The sequence below is a fragment of the Anthonomus grandis genome, chromosome 14 (genome assembly GCF_022605725.1).
Source record: "Anthonomus grandis grandis chromosome 14, icAntGran1.3, whole genome shotgun sequence".
Classification (NCBI taxonomy): Eukaryota; Metazoa; Arthropoda; class Insecta; order Coleoptera; family Curculionidae; genus Anthonomus; species Anthonomus grandis.
Window position 1 is genome coordinate 384,512 of NC_065559.1, and position 22,736 is coordinate 407,247.

The 22,736-nt window shown below is 34.4% G+C and overlaps 2 protein-coding genes across 11 annotated transcripts in view; one reads left to right on the forward strand and one right to left on the reverse strand.

Annotated features, from left to right (window-relative positions):
* The window catches only part of LOC126744412 (uncharacterized), a 69,657-nt gene extending 55,897 nt beyond the window's left edge, over positions 1 to 13,760 (forward strand). For 7 of the 8 annotated variants that reach the window (XM_050451801.1, XM_050451802.1, XM_050451805.1 and 4 more), the window contains 10 exons: positions 523 to 589; positions 920 to 1,035; positions 1,388 to 1,469; positions 1,875 to 2,200; positions 2,738 to 3,670; positions 6,119 to 6,435; positions 7,626 to 7,964; positions 11,728 to 11,960; positions 12,014 to 12,278; positions 13,312 to 13,760. In XM_050451801.1, coding sequence (XP_050307758.1) covers positions 523 to 589; positions 920 to 1,035; positions 1,388 to 1,469; positions 1,875 to 2,200; positions 2,738 to 3,670; positions 6,119 to 6,435; positions 7,626 to 7,964; positions 11,728 to 11,960; positions 12,014 to 12,264 — 2,664 coding nt within the window. In that variant the 3' untranslated portion in view covers positions 12,265 to 12,278; positions 13,312 to 13,760. The remainder of the gene's footprint in view (positions 1 to 522; positions 590 to 919; positions 1,036 to 1,387; positions 1,470 to 1,874; positions 2,201 to 2,737; positions 3,671 to 6,118; positions 6,436 to 7,625; positions 7,965 to 11,727; positions 11,961 to 12,013; positions 12,279 to 13,311) is intronic. The other variant, XM_050451806.1, reaches the window with a different exon arrangement.
* Positions 1 to 22,736, reverse strand: part of LOC126744411 (uncharacterized) — a 32,346-nt gene that overhangs the window by 3,814 nt on the left and 5,796 nt on the right. For 2 of the 3 annotated variants that reach the window (XM_050451796.1, XM_050451800.1), the window contains exons 5-11: positions 20,717 to 21,228; positions 20,432 to 20,664; positions 19,163 to 19,348; positions 18,925 to 19,101; positions 16,587 to 16,787; positions 16,209 to 16,436; positions 15,078 to 15,694 (exon numbers count right to left, since the gene is read on the reverse strand). In XM_050451796.1, the coding sequence (XP_050307753.1) occupies positions 15,600 to 15,694; positions 16,209 to 16,436; positions 16,587 to 16,787; positions 18,925 to 19,101; positions 19,163 to 19,348; positions 20,432 to 20,664; positions 20,717 to 21,228 (1,632 nt within the window). In that variant the 3' untranslated portion in view covers positions 15,078 to 15,599. Of the gene's footprint in view, positions 1 to 15,077; positions 15,695 to 16,208; positions 16,437 to 16,586; positions 16,788 to 18,924; positions 19,102 to 19,162; positions 19,349 to 20,431; positions 20,665 to 20,716; positions 21,229 to 22,736 lie in introns of those variants that run through there. The other variant, XM_050451797.1, reaches the window with a different exon arrangement.

Consider the following 22,736-nt stretch of genomic DNA (forward strand, 5'->3'; position numbering starts at 1 on the left):
AATAGGTGTCCAATGAAATTGTTCAGATAATGTGTATACGAATTTTCAAATTTGTATTTTGAGTAGTTTTTGAGTTATGGGAATTTTGTGGAATTTTTCGAAAAAAAAAATTGGTCTTTTCTAAAAATCCGTTTTTTTCATTACCCTGTACATTTTTTGAAAAACGCTGAAATAGGTGTCCAATGAAATTGTTCAGACAATGTGTATACGAATTTTCAAATTTGTATTTTGAGTAGTTTTTGAGTTATGGGAATTTTGTGGAATTTTTCAAAAAAAAAAATTGGTCTTTTCTAAAAATCCGTTTTTTTCAACACCCTGTACATTTTTTGAAAAACGCTGAAATAGGTGTCTAATGAAATTGTTCAGACAATGTGTATACGAATTTTCAAATTTGTATTTTGAGTAGTTTTTGAGCTATGGGAATTTTGTAGAATTTGTCAAAAATCCAGTTTTTGTTACTACCTGGAATAATTAAATAATCTTAATTTTGATTATTTTAAATTAATTTTTTTTTATTTACAGGATTCCGTTGGTTTACAATCGAGGCATTCTTCCAAAGTATCCCTGAATGAGAAAAGAGTAGATCAAGGTAATTATTCGTTTATTTGACTGTGAGTTTCTTAAACCAACCAGATTTAAAAATGAATTTCTCCCTATTAAAAAAAATGCCCAAAAAAAGTTGTTTTATTATTTTATAGATTAACTTAAAGACTCTATATATCCATAAAAATTCCAATCGATAAACCAGCACTGGAAACCTTTTATCTGCCATGTACCTGCCACTCTTATTTACTCAAACTTTACAATTCAAATTTTGAAACCCTTTGTGGGTTTCCCTCCTAGACATTATGCATCGAAACTCGATTAAGGAAATAAATCCTTAACTCTTTAATATTTTTTTTTTGCACTTTTTCCACAGAATCCGACTTAGAATTGAGTTTTTCAACTGTACCTTTGAACCATAGTGCGGCACATCACAGGGTGTCAGTCAGACCGAAACGGACCTACGGGGCGCCAAGAAGAAAAAAAGGCCCAGTAAGTACTTCTATCACTTTTCCTCTTATTTTAAAATATATAGTTATCACTCGAGACCTATAAGCTGTAATCATTATATTAATCTTACCGAAGTATATTGACCGTACTCCAATTTAAAAACTCGCTCGTACTGATTATACTTTCTTATTTGGCAAGCAACAATTAAAATTAATTCCGATTACAACAATAATGTCCGTTTATGTAAACACCACGTTCGTGATTATAATATGTGAGGCAATTAGAATGTACAATGGTTCTGATTAGGGTTTAACGAGCGGATATTGTACCAGGAGTGATCGTTATATATTTTGCCACTTAATGGGATGTTGACCTACAAATTATTCATTTACAGTCGACCTCAGCACTACCGGCTACTCCGGAGGTCAACGAGGATTCCTCAGTCAGAAGTATATCGCCAGAGAGCGTCATTACAGGTAACACTCACAATTCCGCTTCACCATATAAAATTTAATTCATGCCTTCGTTTAATATTTTTCCGTTTTTTTATGTGCTTAACCTTAATTAATACTACAATGAGCTAGCAAAAAATTTTAAAGAAGAACACAACACAGTTTTACAGACAATTTGACACACACTTCTCGAATACTGTTTTGTCCCTCCCACTACGAACAAACCGAATCGGGAAAACTCGGAACTCCGCCTACGTCTCTCGGGACCCCGCCTCTCACTCATATACATTAGAACCGTCTAGCCTCCCCCACCACTCTCCTAACAACTATTTAATCTTAAGCATATTAATAAGTTGTATGATGCCTTGCAGATGTTCACCCTCGTAAACTAATACACGCCTTCGCTTTCGCTTTTTCTGTTCATTCCAGAGCCGATAACCGAGCTTTATAGTTATTCAGCCCGTGCGAGAGTACAGCAGAGGGGCGTGGTGCCTCACGAGGTCAAACTAAAATGTAATTCTTTACCAGTGGGTGCGACCCCGCCCACCGCGGACTCTTTGAGGTTGAGCAGGAGCAAATCGAATGCGGGGAAGAGTCAAGACGATGCGAGTGTGCGAGGTGGTGAGGAACGTGAGGAGAAACTCTCGTTGTTCGAGAGGTTGTTTCCGCGCAGGAGCGGTAGGAAGAAGAAGAGGGAGGAGCGGATTAGTAGGATGGAGGTGGACGCCGGTGGGGTACCGAGCGAGGATAACAAGGTAACTCGAGCAACACTCAAGGCCCAATATAATAAATTTAAAAATACCGATATTTTTACAAAATACAGATTTTAAATTTGAGACCTGTGACTTAGAGTTTGTTTCATTACTATTTAATGTATATAATATTTTAGATAAAAATAAACTAGTACAACAAATAGAAACAGACTAGTTATGAAAAAACAAGCTTGTGCTTCCTTCACAATTATCGCTAGGGTTTCTAAACCAGAAAACATGACATAAAAAAAAATTGTTCCGGCATGCTATCAATAACCAAAAACTATACAGTTTCGCTAATCGATCTGCTAAGTTTCATAAAGTTCAAAAAAACGTTATGACCTGTATGGAATCCCGTGAACAAATAAAAAAGTTATAGCTCCCATATCTTTAGATTATAAAAAGGAAAACATCGGTTTTCCCAAAGTTATAAGCACCTTTGTCCGACAGGTCCCGATTCTCGGCAATAAATCTTAAAAAGGACACTGCTTACATTATTAAACTTTAATAACAATATAATCCATTTTGCTTACCTTTCAGACTGTCCAGCTTCATGCAACGACGACGTCATCTAAAGTCTTCACAGAAACAAAAACCGTGACGTCACAAAGTAAAAGGGAAGAGATCAAACCGACGGTGGCGCCCCGTACCGGTGCGGCGTCCAGGCAAAGGGTCCAGCCCATTGACATCCCGGTGACGCCGAAGGAGGGACGCCATCTGGTGTCTCCCGTTCCTGCTGAGAGATCTTTCAGTCCCGGAACGTCACCGATCCAGTTGGAATTGGAGAATTTATTGAGGCAACGACACAAGACTTCCGCCCAATCGACTGAAAATACTACGAAAACTACCGTAGTTTCTAGTAGCGAGTACGCGAGCTCTTTTTCGTCATCCAGGACTAGATATACGGAGACCAAAGTCAGTTCTGAGGACGTTCGTGGGAAAATGAAGCTGGCCGGTTTGTCACCGTTGCAACAAAGAGTGCTTAGTCACGACTTTGTAGAAGAAAATGATTGTAGTAGCAGGCCTTGCAGACCCTTGGCAAAGTCCCATAGCTTTAAAAACCCAAAAGTGGACAAACCGCTTGAAATCAAAGAGGAACCGAGCAAAGCTGCCTCGCTGGACAGCGTGAAGAACTTGGAGGAACCCGTCGTCTTAAAGTCCGAACTGAAACTCACCTTGAAACCTGTAAAACGCGATAAAGAACCTGCCAAGATAACTCATAAGGAACAAACGGTTTTAATTGATGAATCAGAACCGAAAATTACGGATTCTCCCGTTTTTAGTGAGGCAAATTCGATCACGATCTCGGGACCGAGTCACACAGCCATCGTGAACGTGACCACTAATAAATCCGATGAGTTTTCCAGTAGTTGCGAGACCGAAGTGACGGACAGCGACGGATCCAGGATGTTATCGGTCAAGGAGAGTCAGGTTTCCGTTACGAAGATTCGGTTGCACCATGAAGTCACTCAGGTAAGGATAGCACGTAGGAGGGAGAAAGTGATTTATTAAATTATCAAATCAATCAATCACTAGTGGTTCCAGTAATTGCAAATGTCCCAATTGAATCGCTATACAAAGTGTCGAAGTATTATAGTTACATCTGGTCCATAAACTCCTTCCCAGATTTATATGAGACATTCAATTCTAATTCCTATTTAACCTAAGTTGTTCATTTAATCTCACATGGAAGTATGTTTTCTTGAAGAATAAGTCATCTACCAAACTTCAAAATTTGCTATTCCTCAAAGGCCAGTACTCAGCCCAACCTTATTTATAATAGCTATAAACAGAATAGGATAATCTATATTATTCCTCTATATATAAGTTACAGAACATTCGCTAATGACATGGTAATATATCACCCTTCTTCAGATAACATATCTAATATATTAATGCACTATGGAAGTCATATGCAATAAATCCAATATAAAATCCATGTGTACCGGAACTTTCCCAACTAGTCCAATCACCAGCCTAAAGTGTATAACTGTATAATATGAGATGAAATAGAAAAATTATACAAGCATAGAGGAATAAAAACAGTTTAGGGCGCTAACTGGCCCCAGATATTTATACGCCTTTATAAAACTTAAATTCTCTCTCTTTGAGTTTAATACATTTTTTAACTAATGAGGTCTTATTTGGCTGGAAAAATTTAAAAAAAATAAGTATGTAGTAGGGTTCTGCAATTACTTGGAATTGGTTTTTTCTAATTAAATAAAATAAAGCAATTTTTCCTTCCCAGGCAGTTGAGGGGCTTTTCCAGAGTGTTTTATAGAAAAACTTTCAACTCCATGGAATTCTGTCCTAATTTCAAGAAGTTGAAGTGATTTTTTGGTACTTCCAGGCAGATGAGTGCCTTAATATCTTCCAGAGTGTTGCATGGGACATATTTGGACTGCCTGGAATAAATCAATTTATTTCAAGAATTTAATTTCGTCTTTTCTAGACAGTTGAACCAAAAAATTTAAAGGAAAAATTAGTACCCTGAAACCAAGGGTTCTAGTCAAATTTTTTACATGTACAAGGTGTCCACTATAATGTTGTAAAGGAATTATATAATAATCTTAAATATTTTGAAAGTTACATGCCAAAATGAACAAGAATAATGAAAAAATCAAAACGTGCAATTTGATCCAAAAAACTAAATTAATAACTATAGGAATTTGGAGGGCAAAACTGGCTTTAGCTTAGAAACTATTCGACACACAAAAATGGTTCATATATGAAATTGTTCTATGAAAAAGGCCATTTCTTTGAGTGAAAAACCCCATACAGACACCTCGAAAAGAGTTTCCAAATAATCCTTGAAAAACCTAAAGATTCAGAGGAAAAATTACCCTGAAACCAAGATATGATGTTCTATTTAAGCCAATTTTTCACTCAGACTTAATTATATGGAGCGTTTCCTATAATATTTATTTTTTACAAATGTATTATGAGAAAATTTGATTTTTACTGTACAACAGAGAGATATAACGATTGGACCTAGTAACATACAGGGTATTACAGAATAGGATCCTGATCCTTAAGGATGTTATTCTTTAGGCTATTTTATGAAGAAAAGTTTAAATACAGCTATGTCCTAAACCCCTTAACTTTTGAGCTACAGGGAGTCAAATTCCTAAGAAAAAAATCGTTTCTTTATCATAACATTAACAATTTCCTAGATATGTTTATGAAATTTAGAACACACCCTCTGAGTATCAACAGCCATTTTTTGATGTAGAAATCAGACTTAATTTTTTTTTTACTTAACTTAAGAGTTTATGTATGGAGCGTTTCCTATAATGATGTAAAAGAATTATATTGGAAGTTATATGTCATCAAAATGTCCAAAAATAATTAAAAAAATCAATTGATCCTGAAAAGAAAAACTAGCTCTAGTTCAGAAACTATTAGACCCTCAAAAATGGTTCATATATGAAATCGTCATTTGTCGTCATTTTCAATAAGTTACAATATTTCATTCCAAAAGTGTGAGTTACAGTGCGATACTATCTGACTAGAAGTACTTACTTTAGCCTCCGTGAGGTTGTGACTACATTTGTCTTTGATTTATGTAAATACAACCAGAGAAGTAATTTACTTCTTATTTATTATGAGATTATCTATCTGAGACTATTTAATTTGAGAATTTATTGAAGGGAGGTGGTAACATATCTTGAGTTTAAATTGTCCTTTTTACTTTGAAAATAGCTTTGATAATTCCAAAAGGATACATGTAATGATCTTATCCTAGGAGTTAGGTATCTTATTCTAAATGCAGAAAACAAGGTTAATATTTCTATGTAGTTAATATGAAATAAGGAGTCTAATCCAAGTAAATATATCTCCATGACATAACTCAATAATTTTATTATCTTACAAACACTTTTTGTACCTACTAGTAAGATATCATATAATTTATCATTTCAGGTAACCAAAACCAACGTGGCCGTTGAAAAACCGACGAACGTACCCGAATTCCTGAACAAACAACTGAATAAAGTAGAAACAAAACCTACTAGTAACGTGGTTTTTACGATGAAAAGCCCCAAGATTAGCCCCGAGGAGGTCCAGTCCAACCTGAGGCCCAAAACCCTATTCAGTTTCCCAGTGGGCGGCGATCTCAATAAGCCACTATTACCGAGGAAGTTCAGCAAAGAAGACGTGGAAATCATTGAAAATAAAGATGCTTCACCCCCCAAGACCCCACCTGTCGTCACTACTCCAACTACACCCACTCAATTCAGGTAATTGGGTGCGGGAACATTCATTGAACATACACTGGACCATATTGCAAATTAGTAAAATAATAATAAAGAGAACCAAATAGGCGCCACTTAGCTTTACTAAAACTAAGAAACCTTCTTACCTAATTATTAAAATTTCAGCAAAAATAATTTGGAGTCTTTTGCAATCAGACGCAACAGTTCTCAACAATAAGCCATTTTATTCACATAAACCTCTTTTTACACTTTATACAGTATTTGTAAAATATAACCAATGATCACTCCTTATCGAAAAAGAATTTGAAATATTATGTTACACTTTAGGTTACATTATAGCTTATGGGTATTCAATGCTTTGGAAAAGTCATGAACCTTGTTTAGTGGGTGTATTATTAAAATTCTACAAAAAGTTGTAATTTTTAGGTAATACCCAACAATTTGACAAAGTATTTAAAAGTTAATTGTATGGAAAGTAGTACTACAGATTAAACTAGCTACTAATCTGTGATAGTACTTAATAATAAATTATTTAGAAATAGAAAAAAGATTTGAAAGATTAGTCTCTATATATATAAAGACTTGTGCTGACTGATACTCAACGTACAGCCCAAACGGTAAGACCTAGAAATATAAAATTTGGGGACAACATTCCTATGATTATGTAGGCATCCACTAAGAAGGGATTTTTTGAAATTCCATCGGGAAGGGGTTGAAACCACCCATTATGTATCATACCTTCAAAACTATGTCCTTTTTTAAAAAACGGTGAAGCACGTCATTTTTTTCAATTTCCATCTTTTTGTTTTTTTTTTGTAAAGGGGTTAAAACCACCTTTTAAGATTTTAACATCTTTTTTAATCCTTAAATTTATTGCTTTTCGGAAAAAAACTGCAAAAAACTTCAATTTAATTTTATTTTAATAAAAATTTCGCCACCCTAAAAGTGGTGAAAACATCTACTAAAATTCATTCATTTTAAACTTATAGCGTTGAAAATTGATATTTAATTAAGTATACCTAAGTAGTGCATTCAAAATACAAATTGTGATTTAAATTTTGTTTATGCCAGGGGTGTATTAAGGTAAAAGTGGTTAAAATCTACAATTATTTAAAAAATAAATAATTTCAAAAACTATTTTTTATTTTAAAAAACGAAGAAATAACTAAAGACGTTTAAATTAAGTTGAATTAAAACTAATAGTTTTCTTCTAGGTTTAAGAAGAACGACTCAAAACCGTCTTCCCGTAAATCCTCACTGATATCGATAACGCCCGAATCGCCACCGATAAAAGAAACATTCAGGGACAAAGCGTTGAAAACGCGATCGATGTCACTGGATTCGCTAAAAAGCGACGAGAAACCGGAAGTTTCCATTGCGGAAGAGAAGTCCGGTCCTACGGAAGCGGTGGTTTTGAGGCGGAAGTCGTTCGCGAAACAGAAGAACGACGAGGAACCGGAACTGATGAAGGTGTTCGCCCGCAGGTCGTTGAAGTTGCGAGACAGTGACGTCGAGGATCTTCAGGAGGCTATTTCGGAGGATACGAAGCAGAGGTGAATCTTTTGTTTCTGTTTTTAAATCTGAAAATGTGCTTTGGAATAATGCCTTTTTAGTATGAACATTTAAATAGTACAAGCTCCTTTTCATAATTTATACAATTTCAATAACATATCATGACATTTTAAATGATAATAAAGGGAATGATTTATTAAAAAGGGAAAAAAGCCAAAGGAAGGTTGGTACAAATAATGAGTTTGGGGAGTTTGAGGCGGACAAAATACCTAACAAAAACAAAAAAATCTGGCTGTTCATTACACGGGTAAAAAACACAATAACAGAAAATATAGTTCACAATTATGTTTCTAAAAAAAGTAATTTAAATTCTGAAGACATTGTGGTTAAGCAGTGCCAAGCAAAGAACATGAATGCCACATTTAATTGTTTTATGGTGGGTGTACACCCAGATGTAAAAGATATTGTTTATGGGGAGTCATTCTGGCCAGAAGGGGTGAGCTTTCAAAGGTTTGATTTTTCTCTTGGGCGAAATTTTTTAGACAAACGTCAAAGTCAATTGATCACAAGTTAGTACCTGATATTTGTACATCCTCCAAACCAAAAAGTAAACAAATCACCATAAACCTAAAAAACTCAAAGGATAGCAAGAAATTGCCAGATGGTCCAAACGGGGACAGTATATACTTATTGAACCTGAATGTTCGGAGCATAAATAATAAATCACTTCAATTAGAAGTGCTTTTGGCCAAAGAAGAGCCTGATATTTTTTGTATCTCTGAGCATTGGCTACAGGGCAATGATATACAGTTTTTGGCCCTAATGGACTATCAACCAATTTGTTATTCATCTCGAACTGAGTTTAGAGGAGGAGGAACTGCCATCCTTGCAAAAACAAATACAGTTTTCCATCCTTTAATTGTTAAAACAGCTTGTGTTGAAAGACAGTGTGAATTTTGCGTTTGTCAGTGTCTTATTTTAAATAGGTCTTATTATTTTATTTGTCTGTACAGATCACCCTCGGGTAATGTTAATACTTTCTTGTCCATTTTAGATGAGTTGCTACACACTATATACATGGCCAACAGGTATCTGGTAGTCTGTGGAGATTTTAACATTAACTTTTTAGTAAACGATCAGAACTCCTCTCTTACCAAACAATTATTAGCTAGCTATGGTTTAGCACCACACATAAAGGGTAAAACTAGGGTGGTAAGACAATTTGGCTCTCAAATTGATAATATTTTCAGCAACTTGGCTAAGTGTCAGGTAACAAGTAATACATTATTCTCAGATATATCAGATCATTATGGTCAGAAACTCCATATAGAAATACCTAAAGAGAGTAAAAAGCCAGTACTTATAAAGAAACGTTCATACACAGAAAACAACATTAAGAAGTTTAATGATCTTTTAACACATGAATCCTGGGAAGATGTATATAACTGCACTGAAATCGATCTAAAATATGATTGCTTTTATAATATTTTCTATTACTATTTTAATGTAACATTTCCTCTAAGTAGCCACAGAATAAAGGATTCTGATAAAAATGGGTAAACTCTGAAATTAAAAATTATTCTAGTCATATTAAAGATCTGTATGTATGGTACAAGGAAACAAATACTGAGGCAGCCTATAATCAATATAAAAAAGAAAAAAAAATAATATAAAAAATTTATTTCTAACTATAAAACTTCTTTAAATGAAAACAAGATTATCTGTTCAAATAAAAAAACTAAAACTGCTTGGACTATTTTCAATCAATGCTCAAATAAGTCAAAGTCATCTAAACCTGTCACCCTAAATTCTAGCAATAATGAAATTATTGAAAATTTGGATGAGATAGCCAACATATTTTTGAAGAAATTTAATGCTTCATCTCTTACTCCTTTAATTTCTGGTCAATTGCCTAAAGGAAGCCACATCCCCACTATTTTCCTCTTTCCCACAGATTCAAAGGAAGTTCAGCATATTCTATCAGCCTTGCCAAATAAATACTGCTGGTCTTGATGAAATACCAATAAACATACTCAAAAAAGTTAGTCACCATATAGATGTGCCTCTAGCTCACATAATAAATGCCTGTCTGCACATGGGAATCTTTCCATCTAAACTAAAAAAGGCGAAAGTTCTTCCAATTTTTAAAAATAAGGGTGATGAGCAGGATGTAGAAAACTATCGACCAATATCTCTCCTTTCTTCAATATCAAAAATCTTTGAGCGAGTCATTTATATCCGTATTATGAACTTTTTAAAAAGGCAAACTATTCTTTCAGATAGCCAGTTTGGTTTTAGGCCCAATCAACCCATTCAACCCAGTTGGCAGTTTACAAGCTTATATCCTTTGTGATTGAAAATGTTGACAAAAAAGAAAAAGTTGCCGGACTCTTTTTCGATTTATCGAAAGCATTCGACACAATCAACCATGGTCTACTGCTGTCAATCCTTGAAAATTGTGGACTGAGGGGAAACTGTGCTAGACTTATAGCCTCTTATTTAGATCAGAGGGAACAAACAGTTTGCCTTGGCTCTGGTAATGGTACATATGTTTACTCAGCGTCATCCTTGGTGGTACAGGAAGTGCCTCAGGGTTCAATCCTAGGCCCAGTACTATTCATATTATATGTAAATGGTCTCAGTGAGTGTTTTCCAGGGTGTTTTATCAACCAATATGCTGATGACACTTCCATAATCTTGTCAGAACATCTGATTGGGGAACTATCTGTCAGCTTCTCAGGTGGTAGAGAGGATGCAGGAGTGGTGTGACAATCATGCTCTGAAGCTAAATGCTGATAAAACCGGGCTAGTGACATTCTCTAAAACTTTACCTCAAAATTCCCTACTAGTAAAGTTTGAAAAAAAGTCTCTTCAAGAGGTAGCTTCCTTAAAATTCCTTGGTATACAAATTGACTCCTGTCTCACATGGGTCCCACACATAGACACTCTTGGCAAAAAACTAAATAGTTTCTGCGCGTTAATAAGGCATCTACGAGAAGAGCTTTCCCTAAATTGTCTGAAGCAAATTTACTATGCATCGGTCCAATCTCTAATCACTTATAGTGTGATGTTTTGGGGATCTTCAACTGACGCCGTGTCAGTCTTTATAGCACAAAAACGGATCATAAGATGCATGCTCAGACTCACACCACAAACGTCTTGTAGGACTTATTTTACTAAGCTTGGTCTACTCAGTGTTCCAGCTCTGTACATTCTTATGTTAGCTATTTTTGCAAAGAAACACCTGCATCTTTTTCAAACTAATGAAGATCATTATGCTGAGGGTATGTCTATTGTGACAAGGGGGAGAGCTGAACTGAGTGTCTCAACTCATCACTCTGCCTTTTTTCAAAGATCTCCTGCCTTTGCTGCTATTAAAACATAAAATAGATTACCTCTCGCCCTAAGGCAAGAGAAAAATATCATGAAGTTTAGGAAAGACACTGCAAGGTATCTGTTGGGCAAGTGTATCTATAGTTTCGATTTACAATTTTAAATGTGTATTATGATTAATATTAAGGGTTTGTTTATTAATTTATTTATTTTCATACTGTATCATACTTGAGATATATGTGGTAAGGTAATGCACCCAATATTATGTCCAACATTATCTTTTTGTTCTTACTATTTTTATTAGCAGTATGTACTGTGTAGATGTTATCAAATTTTAATTTTGTTCGTTTTGTGACGTTGCTATTGTCTATTTAAATTAGATCTTGAAAGCAATAAAGAAATTATTATTATTATTATATACCGAGATAAACAAAAAAGAAACCCTGTTCCTGACTTTTCTTCATTTTACAGGGACTCTGACAAAGAGAACAACACCGAAACAACTCCGGAACCGGAAAAGAAGATCATCAGTCCAAAAGAAGACAGAACAATGGGACTGAAAAGTGCAACAAAAGAGGACCCAATAAAAGTCCAGAAACCACCGCTATCGGAAAACCACAAGTCACCAGAATTTGTAAGGAACGTCACCAAAGATGAACCGGAGGTCCAGTTAAGACGCGGCCTAAACAATAACCTATTTTTGGGTAAAATTTCCATAAATTGAGTCATTTTTATATAATAAACTTCGGATTTTTAGCGAGTCAACGTGCAGCGAGTCTGAACACCCCCAAAACCGTAATAACGGACTTTCACATAAAGAAGCAGTCGTCGTTACACGAAAGGCGAAAAACCGACCAGTGGGTAACCGTGACAAAGGAGAATCAGAGCGATCCCGAAATAATCACGAGCAGCATCAGCACGAAAACGGATGAAGTGCGAACGGAAACGAAGAATTTTAGCCAGAGAAGAGCTGAGTGGGAAAAACGAGTACAGCAAGCTCAAAAGTAAACGTCACTGAATAGGTAAGAGCAATACTAAGATAGATAGATGCCTTTAAAACATCCTTATATAGCTAATATGAATTGGAAGTAACTCTTGACCTTGATTCTTACAGTTTATCGCGCAGATTATCTTATTGCTTCATTACATTAAAGTCTTCTAGAAACTCAAACACCTGGTTGCCTAAAAATTCTTAATAATTTTGTTGATTAAATTTGGAAAATTGAATTAGCCAACCACTGAAAACGTGCCTTACTCAATGATAATTTAATAAAAACTTCCTCTTAACCTCACAATTTCTAAAAAAAATATCGCTCTTATTACATAACATCAGCATTTCAGTTTAGTTTGTAATCAAACAAAAGCATGCTGGTAAGGAACGATAAATTAATATTCATTATGCTTGCATGCCAAGTAACGGCGAGTATTATGCGAACTTATTGCAACGCTTGACCTAAGAAATCAAGCAAAAACGGCCGCATTTGGTTAAGAAGAAAGTGTTGTTTCATCAAGACAATGCACCAGCTCACAAATCCGTTATTGCAATGGCCAAAATTAACGAATTAAAGTTTGAATTGCTACCTCATGCACCCTATTCGCCAGATTTAGCCCCCTCAGATTATTTTCTGTTTCCAAACTTAAAAAACTGGCTCAGTGGTCAAAGATTTACCAACGATGAAGAAGTGATGTCTGCAGTTATTGGCTATTTCGAGGCGCAAGACAGTTCTTATTATATAAAGGGTATCGAACTTATAAAACATCGCTGGGAAAAGTGTATATTATGTTGAAAAATAAATACATTTTTTTTCCAAAATTTTCGGGTTTTCTTTCTTGGGTCGGGTACCATCACTCGTATAACGCACGTGTTTCTTTCTGGGTAAAACATCATCAGGCTTTTAAGATTGATAATATTTAACACTATATTGTGAAGTTTGAGGAATGCCTGGAACTTTTTGAAATAAATATTCTATACAAATTCAGAAATTCTCAGACCCGTATTAACATCCGATTACGTTATAAAATACCCAAAATCTAATTGTTCTTTCTAATTTTCAGATTACAGTGAACGTTTCGGACAAATTGAACTACCTACTGGCCTTAAAGTATATAATATCTCTTAGTCAATGAATGTGATAGTATTAGTACTTAGGATGACGTTGTACTGCGCGTGTTAGGTGACTGACTGAGGTTATTTTCTTACTTAAAAAAAAAACTATTATTTAGTTTACTCGATCAAATTTAAGGGTATTAGTGTAAGAAAAGAAGATATTTTGTCTCCGATGACATATATTCTTGTACAGCATTTAGGAGGGAATCTGTTTATGTATGTATTCTTTCCTTATCGCTTATAAAATATGAATTATTTTATATTGTATTTATTGTACATAATTTTTTTTTAAATACTTCAGAATGTGATTGAAACGCGTGAATATTACTACAGGGTGAAAAATAATAATAAAAGTTGCGAACGTTAAGATATTTTATGATGTTAATTATACTCGTTTCTGATGTTAATTATACTGTTAGCACTAGATTTGTGATAGCAACATTTTTTAAAAATCGGTTAAACTGCGCTGCCTATACAGGGTGTTATTTCAGGGACGTACGCATTTTTTTTCAAGACAAATGTTTAAATGTATTTTTGGTCCTAAACTCTATCTAAGGTAGAGATGATTCCTAAGATAGAGATTGTGCTCGTTTTCTTAAATTAACCGTCATTTTTCTCATAAGCAGAAGTTTTAAAATTGTCAGTGGTGTAGAGTGCCGAGGGACAAAACATCACTTTTTTACTATCTAAAATAGAAAACGTATTTAAGTAGGTCTCCCTATAGATAGAGCACCTACACTTAGTTATTTAACGTAAGAGGAAATCCTGAAGAATGTTTACTAAACTTTGATCATTATACAATAATGTCTCTTCCCTTTTTAAGATTTTTATATTTTAAGACATTGTTGTTGTTCCATTCTTGGGTTAATCAAAAGTCGTTTTTTTGTACAATTTTAATACACATAGTAATGACGGCCTAAAAAGGTATAACTGATCGTTTGTCCCTTTAAACAGAAAGTTTGGGTGTTAATAGAAACATAGATGTAAAAGTAACACAGTCGTTGCATTTAAATTAAAACACTTTAAAATTTCTTAGTGATATGAAGCCTTCGCCCAAGGTGTTTTTAGTATAATTTTAATGCTGTAAAATTCCTTTTCTGTATATTATAGGATTGGTACGAAATATTGCGATCAAAAGCTGCAACCAAAAAAAAAATGGCTAGATTGTGCTTCAAATTAAAAAAAAAACTTGTGTTTACGCATGTATCGACATTTACAAAGATATCCTCAGGTGTGGAGGAATGTTTATTGTTATAAGCCAACATTAAGGTGATCTTATAAAATTCGAAACGTTAGTGAATAAAAATGCAGAAGACTTAGTGCGGACACCCTGTAAATAATCATTAATTAAAGAGTAAGACTTGAAAACTGTAACCCCGTAGAAATTCCCATGCAAGTGCCTTTTTTTGTTTTCACCCCAAAATTGTGTTTTGTATGAGATTCATGGATCTTCGTTAAGATTATGAATTAATAAATTATGGAAATTTTATTTATTTATTTAAACAAAAAAAGTATTTCCATATTCTAAATAACCCCTTCTCATTGTGATTAGAAACGATTTAGAATTTTAGTGAACCCACGCTTGCCTTCAATTATTGAGTATTGGTGCTTGAGAGAGAACGTTTTAGATTTATGTATTATATTATTATGTGTGTGTTATCGATTTATCATAATGTATATGGTAGGTTAAGAGAAATCATACTACTGCAATACGTCGTAAAAAAAATAAATGTTTATTCTAATTTTAAAATAAATTGTTTTATTTTACAATTTAACTCGTACAATACACGACAACAAACGCATCATTTTATTGCCCTTAGAGGTGGCGATTAAGTTTAAAAACGTTGTTTTTTTTCACCCTTCTACTGTACATTTCAAAAAGTCTCATTTTATGCTTGATGATGATCCTCTAAAGTGAGACTCATTTTACGCCTGTGTTGCTTTTTCAAATGTACCATAGAGGATTTTTGTTAGCACGTGTTTCGCGCAATTTCAAGTATCATCATCAGTCATAAATAAAATGAGCGAAACACGTGTAATTTTTTTGTTTGCTCTCTTGGAGAAGTAAAATCGTTGACTTATTCTTACTGTACAGTGTAAGACTAACTGACAATTGGGGGATACAAAAAAGTAATATACACCCAATAGAAGACAAACATCGGAAACGTACTATTAATAATAACACCGAACTGACGAAATATTTACATTGCACACAAAACGTTATACTTACACCGAATTAAATGAGCATTAAAAAATCGGCGAAATCTTCGTTTGCTTCCTTGGAGGTGCAGGGTAACGGTTGGACTGTTGAGGTGTGGGTTGTTTTTGGTCCTAAAAGTTGAATGAAACTCTGATGAGTTGTTTAAAGAAAGATAAATATTATTATTTAGTTCGTGTTAGTTTAACTGTTATTATTCACAGAAAAATTAAGAGCAGGGTAGGTTGATATGATCGTGTTCAAATATCAAAACTTCACTGCAAATTTTGTATGTGATTGTGTACAAGTTTATTGTTACGAAATAAACGTTTGATTAGATTGCACTTCTCATTTAACGAGATTAATTTAACGAGAAAATAACTTGAGCTAAGCTTAAAAGCTCAGATGTGTTTCAAAGTTTTGTAGAAAAATAATCAATTTATGACGAAGTACAAAGGACAAGGTCACAACCACGGTCATCAAGAGGTGGATTACTTGTAGGCCAGAGGCTTGGCACCATCAGGCAGTTTCTCTAATTATGACAATTTTTGCGTATAAATTGAAACATTTTAGAAATTCCGCAATGATGCAAGTTTTATATTAAATAATAATATTTAACTCCCTCCGTTTGTCATTCATTCAACTTACCAGACTCCATTTGTACTTTTAAACTCGCCAAAATGCTCTCGATCAACTCGTTGCCGTTCAATTTGTCATGCGAACAAGACGTTGCTGGAACTTCAACTTCTTTCCCATCACAAATCAAATGTTTCTTCACATCACAATCTGGACAAGCAACCAAAGGGCCCATTGCGGGACTATCGGACAAACAATATACGCATCTGGGGGCGTTATCAGAGTGAGAGGCAGATAATTCTAAAAAGAGAGAAAGATATTATGTTCAGTTCAGCAAAGTTCTTGTACATAACCATAATCTCCTAACTCCGGATTCTACTGTAAAGAACATATATATATATAGAGAGAAATTCTTATCCTATTTGCACTAATGTCACTGTTTCTACGTACCGGTCGTTTCAGCTTGATTCGTACTCTCGGATTCATCCATGATTTGAATTTTTAGATGTTTGCAGCCGGCCTTGTTCAATGCCCGGGTAAAAAAGAAACACTTCTGGTGCATGAACAGTTTACAGCAATTGCAAAAGTTGATTTGCTCGGGTCTGGTTTGTCGACAAAAGATGCATGCTCTCGTAAAAAAGGCGGACGCACCTAAAATACAGAAAAATTAGTAAATGTTGTGGAAAATTAGTTCAAAATGAAAGTCAATTCGTTTGGAATGAACTCGAAATTAGTGTGGGGCATACAAAGAATGCAAAGTATGAAAATATATAGTTAATATCCCTGAAACAAAACAAACAGTAACAATACAGGAAAACCAAAAAATTAAATGAAAGACAATTTCCAGGCATTAGTACCACAATTTCCAACGGCTGGATTACAAAAGAAATGACATGGAACACTAATAAAAAGAATTAATTCTCACGTTCAGGAAGCGAAGAAAGTATCTGAAATAAAACGCTCGAAATGTTTGAAAAACATCGAGAATGACCCCAGAGACACAGAAAACATGGCAAAAGGGCTGAATTTCGTCCAATTCAAAAATGTGTGTGTAGAATGCCGTGATATAAAATTTTAGGAAGAAGAATCTCTATTTAATCATCAAAAACAACTTTAGTCAAGGTGTGTCCTGGAGATGATTTAATTAAACGAGAATTTTCCCATACATGTCTGGATGTCTTCTGGGTCTGCCTGGACTTTTATTCCTACTTGGTACTTCTCCAGATTTCTCCTTGTTAGTTACAAATTTCTTTTGATTCAGTTTTTGTAGATTTAAACGTACTTTAGATATTTCTTAAAAGTGAAAAACAAAAGCAGAAAAAATTTAAAAAAAAGAAAGAGAAACAAGATGCACAATAAAGAATAAAAAGTGTCAAGGAATGCTCTGAAAAAATCGAGAAAATAGGCTTGTAAAACGACGCTTTTGGTAGTTTTAGGCCCTAAAAATAAAATGATAGATGAAATCACCATATATGCCAACAAATCATTAACATCTTAAAACGTTCAATTAAAATTTCCTTGGGAAAATAAGAAAACGCCTGGAAAATATAAAAAGAATTTTTTTTGAGTACCTGAAAGTAATTCTGGAAAAATACTTGAATTCTTGAAAAATGTTATACAAATTGACCCTTATAGGCTGAAAACCATTAAAAGTATTATTTCCAATAAGTGACTGGAATAAAGCGAAAAATTACTTTAAATATTTCATCAGCAATTTCCAATGCTTTGAAAACATCTGGAATGATTCCCGAGGCGCAGAAACATGTTCACATCTCTATCAGAAATTACTCGCAACAAGGATCAAATTTCATCATCCAAAGTAACTTATTCTTTACTTATTCAGTAAATGTTTGGAATGACTTCCGTTACTTCAAAAGTGCCCGAAACCCATGGAGAAGTTGCTTTAATTCCTTGGAACTTAAGTCACCTATTCCAGGCAGTTGAAGCTTTTTCCAAACAATTACTACTAAGAAACTGATTCTTTCAACAGCTTAAAACTACTAGAAAATGACTCTCGATAGTGTTAACTATTTGGAAAACTTTTAGGAATTAAAACAATATTTCAAGAAACTCTCTGTAAGACATTGAAGCATCCAACTGCCTGGACGAACCATTAAAAGCCTTCAAGTACTTTTAAATTGGGGATCAAGTGCCTGGAAAAGTAACTACAACTACTTGGAACACAAGTGACTATTCCAGGCAGTTGAGACTTCTTCCAAACAATTCCCTGGAAGAAACTGATTCTTTCAACAGCTTGAAAGTGTTAGAAAATGACTCTCAATAGCGTAAACTATCTGGAAAACTTTTAGGAATTAAAACAATATTTTAAGAAACTCCCTGTAAGACATTGAAGCATCCAACTGCCTGGACGAACCATTAAAAGCCTTCAAGTACTTTTAAATTGAGGATCAAGTGCCTGGAAAAGTAACTACAACTACTTGGAACACAAGTGACTATTCCAGGCAGTTGAAACATCTTCCAAACAATTCTCTGGATGAAATTGATGCCCTCCCTGGGTCTGATTGGAGTCTTTTTTCTCCTTGGTAAACGTTAAAAGTAAAAAAGAAAAACAGAAAAAAAAATTATGACGAAAAAAAAAGAGAAGCAAGATGCACAATAAACGATAAAAAAGTCAAGGAACGCTTAAAGAAAATCATCAAAAAATTTTTGTAAAGCGACACTTTTGGCAGATTTAGACCGTAAAAATAAATTTATAGAATAAATCACAATAAATCATTAAATCATATCTTTGACTGCAAAAAAATAGTACTAGTTTACCCAGACTCACCGGGAAAATCTTGATGCATCTGCCGATTCGCGCAATCCGTCTTCCTAATTAAATTGCTATAAAAGTAGCAATGATGGTGGAACACCTTCCGGCAAACGGTGCAATTGATCCAATTGATGACGTACTTTTTGCAAAAGTTACAATGGTTCTGTGGACCGTGTGCCAGCGGTCTTCGATCTAAATAAAAGCGTATTGTTACTTAATATTGAACTTGTCACTACAACAACTTCCTTCTTACCGTATTTATAAATATGCAATCCGTCGTATCTCAGGTTGGCTTTCACGTTAAAATGGAAACAACCTCTTTCCCGGAACCTCACTTGATCAGATAATACGCACGGCGGATGGAAGTTCTTGTTGCAACTGGCGCATTTCACCAAGTCCAATCCCCATTTCTTGCAATAGTGACATCTATGTATACCACCTAAAAAAGTGTATATTAATGGAAAAGGGCAACTTTCAAGAATAAAGATTTTTTTATCCCTTTTTAGTGCCACCGAAAATGTATCTAAAGACAGAGAAGAATGCGACACAAAAATCCAAAGGTATAGAATGGTGTCTAAACTACTACAAAGATAAATATATGTATAGCAAATTCGTCTGCGAAACTGAGATGTCTGGAAAACTGAGATGATCTTATCTACTGATGGGTGCTACGTAATACACATCTCGTGAGAGTGTAATATACTGTTGATGAAGAATGCCTGGATTTTGGAAGTAAGTCAAGCCTTCAACGTAATTTCCTATTTAATTCCAGGTATTGAAAGTTGTTTTTCATCTTATACCAGGCCATTTAAGTCATTTATCAATCGAGGTATGTATTTTTCATAATTTCCCGATGTTTAATGTATTTTTTTTTAAATTTCGTCCAGGAATTTGATGCCTTCTTTAATTTTATTCCAAGCAGTTCAATTTATATTTCAACAAACTAATTTAGAGAGAAAATATTAAAAACCCCAAGTCTGAGTCTCAAAACATCCTATATATATATATTATGTCCCGAAGGTTACATGTTTCGTTAATAAAGCAATTCATAAAAAGAAGTAACGCTCATACGAAAATAATTAAAAAACTTAGTTTCGTCTTCTTTCAATTGTTGAAAAAGCACAAAGAAGGTTCCTTTCAAGTAGCGGCTTTTTAGCAACGGATGAACCCAAACTCGTCTATTACGCTGTTTTTTGCCCATGTATTAACAAAGCGATTATAATCTTTTTGCGTCTATTGTCCATGATAATCAGCGTCAAACTCCCGTGTGAAGAGAGCTCCAGGGCGCTGCCCGGCCGGGCAATCAGACGGACGGATAAATATCCTGACCGTGTAAAAGAGGCCTTATCCTTTATGAAGTTACTTACCTTTTCACTTATGAGTGTTCAAAAAGTTACCCCGCATTCTGATCATCTCAAGCAAATTAATTTTCATACCTCTAAATAAAGTAATCCCCCACAAACTCTAATAATAAATCTCTTATCGTATTATACTGGTTAAAAAAAAAAAAACGTGTACATACTTAATACTGCATGATCAGTCGTCGAGCCATGCTTCTCCAATAACTTCAAACTCGGAGTGCGGTAACCACAGACGCTACATTTATACAAATAAGCGTCGAGCATGTGGAACCTGATATGCGGACCGATTTTGAACAGGAATTTGGTCTTAAAGTCGCACCTGGTGCATTGCTGCAAATGTTCACCCGAGTACCACCTCTTTAAGGATGCGGCTCTTTTTAAAGACACTTGAAAGCTACAAACAGTTTATATTCAAGTAGATTTAGTGAGTTACAAGTTGGACTTACCCGTGTTTTGGTATGTTTAACATTATTTCATCGTTTATGTAGTCGTCTGGTGTATTTTTATTGATGAAGGTCGGGTATGGGCAGCAAGTGCAACGAAACACCGAATCGGAGGGTTTTTTTTCAGTCTGGTGGTGGTTTATTGGTTCTAGTGTCGGCATCGGTCCAACAGTCCCATTAGCACTCGTTTTAGGCGTGAAAATACACACCGATTGTATGTTTATGGGTGTTTTGCTTCTTTTTATGTCACTTACAGGAACATCTTCAATTTTTCTTTGTTTTGTTTCGGATTTACCTTTCTTCGGTTTTGAGGTATTTATTACCCATTTCAAGCGTTCCGATAAAGGAACATCTTCAATATCCAGGTTTTTTTTAGGTTTTTTTCGCGAAGAGTTCTTCTTCTTATGTTGCCCAAGCTTGTTAAGGGGTTGTTGTAGAGGAAGGTCGAATGGAATCAGCTTGACCACCGCTTTGGGGAGATTTTGGAAATGTTTGAGGTCATTACAGGTGGAGTCCTAGAAGTAAAAGTGAATTATTCAACTAATAGCTGAGATAATCCTAAGGGATATATCCTCAAAAGACAACTGGACTAGGTTTGAAACTGTCTTAAGAAACCCTTTGACTTGTATGAAATATGACATTGTAGGAATATGCTTAAAATTAATTATTTGTGGAGCTAGAAGTTTTAATGTGTTGCGCTTATTGCCTCAAAATTGATATCCAACATATTCCAGGCATGCCAAATGAGTTTTACGTCCCTTCCAGGCTTTTGGAGTCATTTTTTATATTTTCCAGATATTTAAAATAATTTTTAAAGTCTAAAGGATTTTTTTCCAGGAAATTTACACCCTCACATCAGGCTTTCATAGACATTTTTTATATCTTCCGGGCATTCTTAATCTAATGAAACATGCAGTTTGGATGCCTGGAATTAGACGTAAAAACGACGTCAAGTATCAGAAAAAAAATGAAAAATTCCAGTAAAAAATTACTCAGATCATTAAAACCAATATGGATTTTATTAAATGTCTCAAAATTTATTGGATTTATGAAAAATGGGTCCTGAGCTTAATTGTAGCCAAGGAAATTCTGCTTCAATAGTTTTTGATGATTTTCGAGTCATAGCAACTGTTCACAAGATATGGAGCTTAAAATTTGAGAATTGTATTTCTTTTAAATGCTTTTGTTTTTGACTTTTAGATTTTTTCGAAATATCTCAAAATCCGTTGGATTTATGAAGAAAAGTGTCTTAAGCTTAATTGTAGCCATGCATGAAATTATTCTTATCAATTTTCGTGTCAGAGCAACTGTTCACAAGATACAGACCTTCAAAGTTGAAAATTGATTTTTTTTAATGGCATTAATTTTGAACTTTTTTTGGTTTTTTCGAAATATCTCAGAATCTGTTGATCCTATGAGAAAAAGTGGTTGTATGATAATTGTAGCCAAGAAAATTCTGTATCAAATTGTTCTTAATGATTTTCATGTCAAAACAACTGTTCACAAGATATGGAGCTTCGAAGTGTAAACTTGTTATTTTTCCTAAGGGATTTTCCAAGATTTCAAAATCATTTCCAGCAAAACGAAAAAAATCATGAAAAATACCTGGAAAACTGATGATTGATGTCATTTTTTATTCATGTCTTCCAAACACTAAGGAAACAAAGAAAAATAAATTAGGTAAACTGCCTCGAAAGTGGGAAATAATGACACAAACAGAAATATCCTGAAATAAAATGACAATTGCCTTGAAATGCCTGGACGTCATAAAAAATTACTTCAAATATCAAGAAATATGAGATAAAATTGTTGGAACAATAAGAACAAATGGTTCAGATCCCCTGGAACAAAATGAACAATAACCCCAAGTGTCTGGAATAAAATAGGAATTGTCTTCACATGCCTGGAAGATTGACGTCAAAGGGTGAACAGTAAAACTGACTAGGATGACTCAAATAGCCTGAAATAAGATTAAACAAACACTTTCAGAAAGTTTGGAGTGAAATAAAAAATAACGTCAAAT